The sequence below is a fragment of the Misgurnus anguillicaudatus genome, chromosome 18 (genome assembly GCF_027580225.2).
Source record: "Misgurnus anguillicaudatus chromosome 18, ASM2758022v2, whole genome shotgun sequence".
Lineage (NCBI taxonomy): Eukaryota > Metazoa > Chordata > Actinopteri > Cypriniformes > Cobitidae > Misgurnus > Misgurnus anguillicaudatus.
Genome location: NC_073354.2, coordinates 28984007 through 28990006, shown reverse-complemented (window position 1 = coordinate 28990006; position 6000 = coordinate 28984007). Strand labels below are relative to the sequence as shown.

Here is a 6000-nt window from a genome sequence, read left to right as displayed (position 1 = left end):
TTCAATTTTATTTTTCTCATTTTATTAATAAAAGAAAAAACACATAAGTGAATAAACTTAAATAAACAAGGCTTAAGTCATATCCACATGATATGAAGAAATACATCCCTTTAAGATAACCAAAAAAGGACTATCCATTATTTCATTGTCAGTTTTTCTTCTGTCAAACTTGGTTTTCATGCACCAGCATCTGCTCAACAAAAACCTGTCTTCAGAAAGATCACGTGACCTGCTTTCAATAGCTTTATCAACAGCCCATTTAAGCAAATGATCTTGTGCTCATTGTCAGCTGGCATATGCTATAGTGGTAAATATACAGCTGTTGCTTATTTCTTTTACAGGGATGAATCAACAATACCTGACACAAGTTGCTTGTGATACTGGCCTTGGAGTACAGCATGTGTACAGTAAATATCATTCAGTGCTTGCACAAAACTTGAGGTATTCTGAAATATTGTAACATTCATACCATAAATTAAATACATGAAATATTCGCTTCAGCGAATATTCAAGCCAATACAGGTCTGTGCTTTATTAGTCCAGTGGCTGTAATGAAAATGAGATAAAAGGCTCAAGGGACCAAGAGAAAATGAAATATGTATTCGGGGTCTACGGTTGATAACACAACTCTTGATTATTGGTTGGAACCCCTGGGTCAAAATGATACAAATTCAGATGAAGAGAAAAGTGTCTGGGTAACTTTAACAACAGCTTCATTCAGTTTTGGCTTTGTCTGATTCCAGGGAGCCTGTAAAAAGAAACAAAAATTATCTTTATGTCTGATTATATGGATTTTATCAGAGATATAATTTATTCATTTATGCATTTGTTAGATGCTTTCATCCAACATGACTTAAAGAGGACATTTCACAAGACTTTTTTTAAGAAGTAAAATAAATCTTTGGTGTCCCCAGAGTACATATGTAAAGTTTTAGCTCAAAATACCACATAGATAATTTATTGTAACATGTTAAAATTGCCACTTTGTAGGTGTGAGCAAAAATGTGCCGTTTTTAGGTGTCTCCTTTTAAATGCAAATAAGCTGTGGTTGGATAGGGGCTGTATTTTCCCCTTCTGACATCACAAGGAGAGCCAAATTTCAATTAACTATTTTTTCACATGCTTGGCTTACCAAAACTAGGTTACTGGGTTATTTTTTATTACATTTATGCTGCGGCATGAAGCGCGAGTGATTTCAATGTTAAGTCAATGTGAAGATGCGTTGATGCATGTCTGGAGGTCCCGCGGTGCGGATGAGGCGGTTTGCGCGGCGCGGAGGACGCGTTTCCAGCTCATTCGTGCGTTCACCCTGGCGCGAAAGGCGCAAATTGAGCGTTGTGCGCGGTATGCGCGAATGGTGCTTTTTGTGCGTTTTGTATTTGACGCGAATTGGGGGCTGACGCCGAGTTAAAAAATGTGAACTTTGGCGGAATTTCGTGCCGCGTTAACCAATCAGGAGCCTGTTTGCTGCTGTGGAGGCAGCCCCGCCCGGAGTCACTGATTCAACCTGAAGGAATGCTTGATATTGTCTGAAGCAGTCACCTGGAGCTATACGTCACAAGTTCTTATTTCTATAAAGACAGGAATAAAAAGGACCTCGCTTGGAAGAGTGTCAGTGAGGACAAAGGGCAACCTGGTAAGTTGTAATACACATTTCACTTTTGTGTCACGTGACGTTTATCGACCCGCCATTTATTTCCCCCCTATAGTAAGGTTACCAAATACAAACCAGTAACTCTCTCGATAAATGCACAATCAACAGCAGTCATCTTGCAAACAGACAACAGCATAGCACTTGCCCCTCCCACAAGAAGCGGATTTTGCCTCTGACGCGCTTCAAATGCTTGCTTTTTCCGGGCGTCTACTCCTCTCTACACGTGCGAATGCATTCAAACTGTTTAAGCGGCAAACTAGGTGCAATTTTAACGCCTGAAACGCGGTTGGTGTAAGCGCACCATTAGGTTGATTAAAGCACTGGGGACCCAATTGGGTGATTCTCGCGAAATTAGACTTATGAGGTGTCATGAAACATTTTGATAATAAAAGTAAATGCTATCAAAATAAGAAGCATACAGTTACGAACAACATTTTCATTTACTATTTTGCACATGATTTCAAATGACATCATACAAACCAATTTTGTATTTTTTTCCACATTTAAGAGGACAATTTTCATTACCGCAACGTGTCCATGACTGGATTCGAGTTCTTTGACATGGAAATATTTCTAATAAAAAAATAAAATAAATAAAAAGCTTCGGTGCATGTTATACTATAAACATTTACAGTAAAGAAACATGTGGTATTTGGTAAATGTAGAAACAATAATAAGGAATATAAATGTGTCCAAGACCAATTTTCTCATCCTCCACAACAATTTTCAATCATTGTTTAAGCCCTCAAGGAACTAACATTTTCAAAAATAAATTTGTTGGAAAGGACATAATTGTCTGTCACACTCACACTCAAGATGGCTACCAGGTAAGCAGTTCTTATTTTTTCTCTCCAGATAAAAGTTAAAATTTTGTTTGTACCTAGACAACTTTTTAGTTCTCATTACCGAAACATGAGTTTGTAAAGGCATATATTTAATGTAATATCATGTTGCGGTAATAATAATTTTTGATAATGATAATCTAAAAATGTATATAATTCTATAGGAAATATAGGAAATATTAATCTTATATGTGAAAAAAATAGCTTCAAGGGCTTTTTAAAACATTCTGATGCTGGACACGTTCTAAATCTGGATTTCGTGAGAATCACCCAATTATAGCACTTAAACATGAAAAAAGTCAGATTTTCATGATATGTCCCCTTTAAGGCCGAAGTATGGTCCACTTTTTATGCATGCATGATGCAATTTGTGTCATCAGAAGAGATTTTTAAAACCCCGCAAATACGTGTACGCAAACGTACCCGCATGGTCAAACACACATACTTGCAAAGCATCATATATATTTGATTGCGTATACTCTAAAAACAAACGGTGCTATATAGCACCAAAGGTGGTTCTTTGCTCGTGATCATGGAAGAGCCGTTTTTGGTTCCATATAGCACCGGTGAAGCACCAGTGTAGAACCATATAGTGCTATTTATAACCAAATGTGGTGCTATAGTGGTGCTATATGGCCCCTATACGGTTCTACACAGGTGCTTCACCGGTGCTATATGGAACTAAAAACGGTTCTTCTATGGTTACGATTCAAATCAGCATTTTTGGTGCTATATAGCACCGTTTGTTTTTTTAGAGTGTACGTGTACGCAGATGTTCAATGCATACTCGTGCATGTACAGTTAAGTGTGCAACCTTCTGATGACGAAAACTGCGTCATGGGCATTGTACGCGGACCATACTTTGGCCTTTACAGTGTTTCAAACTACACTGATGTATTGTGAACCTCCAAATATGTTCTTGCTTTAAGGATTCTCAATGATTTCTTCTTTCATCACAATGTTTGTCTGTCATAGACTTCTATTAATGTTGGATATTGCAGTGAGATAATGATAATGAGATCTGTAGTCTCGGCAACTGCATTTCAAAAAGCTGTTAAAACTGTGAGTCATCTTGAAAACAGTGTGATGTACTATCTACGGTTTCTGGCTAATTTTGCTGGAGGAGTTGATGCTACCTTGGGCGTAATCATGAGATGTAGTAAAGGTGATAGGAATATAGATCAGCTTCATAGGAGAAATCCCGAGATGGGAGTATTTGTATGCTCGCCACAGCCTGATTTGCAGTTCAGGGTCAAGCAGGTGGGAGGAAGAGGAACCTTCGCCGTCTGCTGCTCTCAGACTGCTCACGGGCTCTGTTCCCATCTGCTTTGCACCGATTTGGGCGGCACTACACCCACAATGCACTGCTCCCAGGCTATAGCGCTAACAGACGGAGGAGTGCACGTGGGTGTATCAGGAAGCTGTGAGTGATGTATATGTACCCGAAGAGAAGTGCATAAGTGTCTCTAGCCATTTTCTGGCGTGGGTTGGAAAGCATAAAATATGTAGATAGATGTACAATTTCAGAGAAGTGTACGCTTGTATACAGATGTAGCTAGTTCACAAAATGATTCACAAAAAGGATGTAAACTAAGCTTCACTTAAAGATAATGCATCACAATTAGAAGCGCCATTAACTTCCATTGTATTCTTTATTACTACTATGGATGTTAATGGCGCTTCTGATTTGTTTGGTTACAAACATTTCTCAAAATATCTTCCTTTGTGTTCATTAGAGCAAAAAAATAAATAAACAAGTTTGTAACAACGTGAGGGTGAGTAAATGATGACAGAATTTTTATTTTTGGTTAAACTATCCCTTTATCCTCAGCTATATATATGTATATACCAGTGGTGGCTCGTGACTGCTTATCCGAGGGGCGCAAATTCAAAATATGTGTTCAAAGTGTCATGTGTGTTGCTCGTGTTTTCAAAATATGTGTTTGTTGTGTCATGTGAACCATGTGCATCACGTGTCTTGTCAAAACAAGTGCCTGCTGCACACGCGCCAAAACCGTTTATGATAAAAGAGACGCTCACGTTCACAAAAAACACACAAGACACTTCCTTAAAGAAATAGTCTACTCATTTTCAATATTAAAATATGTTATTACCTTAACTAAGAATTGTTGATACATCCCTCTATCATCTGTGTGCGTGCACGTAAGCGCTGGAGTGCGCTGCGACGCTTCGATAGCATTTAGCTTAGCCCCATTCATTCAATGGTACCATTTAGAGATAAAGTTAGAAGTGACCAAACACATCAACGTTTTTCCTATTTAAGACGAGTAGTTATACAAGCAAGTTTGGTGGTACAAAATAAAACGTAGCGCTTTTCTAAGCGGATTTAAAAGAGGAACTATATTTTATGGCGTAATAGCACTTTTGGGAGTACTTCGACTCGCCTGAAAAGTCCGCTCCCCTTCTCACTCTCATAATGGGAGAGGGAGGGTGTTACTGCGCCGAGTCGAAGTACTCCCAAAAGTGCTATTACGCCATAAAATATAGTTCCTCTTTTAAAGGAAAAGCGCTACGTTTTATTTTGTACCACCAAACTTGCTCGTATAACTTCTCGTCTTAAATAGGAAAAACGTTGATGTGTTTGGTCACTTCTAACTTTATCTCTAAATGGTACCATTGAATGAATGGGGCTAAGCTAAATGCTATCGAAGCGTCGCAGCGCGCTCCAGCGCTTACGTGCACGCACACAGATGATAGAGGGATGTATCAACAATTCTTAGTTAAGGTAATAACATATTTTAATATTGAAAATGAGTAGACTATTCCTTTAACAGTAAACTCTGATTACGCATGAGATTATGCGAGTATCTGGCAAACGCAAGCATCTCTTTTATAATTAACCCTTTAGACGCTTCTGCCGCAGGCACTTGTTTTGACAAGAAACGTGATGCACATAGGATCACTCGACGCGCGGAACACATATTTTGAAATTACAAACCACACACATGACAAGCTACATACATGTTGTGACGAACTTCGAATCGAGCGGCCTCAAAAAAAGAAGTCACCGGTCGCCAATGGTATTCAATCATCTTTGTATGTTGCAGTTGTTTTGAGCAATGCATCTGTGCATGCCATATTTCAATTTGTGACCCAGTCTGTGAAAACTAGTCATATTTTTTGCAATTTACCGTTTTCTACATAAAATCATCATATACGTAACGTAAAGAACATACTGTGAAAATATAACCGTGATATGTAACCTTTGTTTAAAATTTCATTTAAGTCACGTGGATTACAAAGGACATCTTTTTTGTTTCAGGATGAATCGTTTATTTAAAACTTACTCTTCGAGGAATCCCAGATGTAGTTGTTCAGAATCTCTCCCAAGACATAATAGACATTGATCAGTACTGTGAGGCAGATGAAGAAGAGAACTCTGGCCGTCGGCCCAATGTGCTCCAGTAGAGGATATACCCACACCCCTGTCATACTGTGTACCCAGCACATCCTAAGAGAGCCAGAGAGAAAATCTGTTACCTT

General features: G+C 38.6%; 1 protein-coding gene across 2 annotated transcripts in view; it reads right to left on the bottom strand.

Annotated features, from left to right (window-relative positions):
* Positions 1–6000, bottom strand: part of aig1 (androgen-induced 1 (H. sapiens)) — a 72654-nt gene continuing 66654 nt past the window's right edge. The window contains exons 5-6 of one of the 2 annotated variants that reach the window (XM_055186413.2): positions 5805–5968; positions 1–748 (exon numbers count right to left, since the gene is read on the bottom strand). In XM_055186413.2, the coding sequence (XP_055042388.1) occupies positions 714–748; positions 5805–5968 (199 nt within the window). In that variant the 3' untranslated portion in view covers positions 1–713. Of the gene's footprint in view, positions 749–5804; positions 5969–6000 lie in introns of those variants that run through there. The other variant, XR_008639240.2, reaches the window with a different exon arrangement.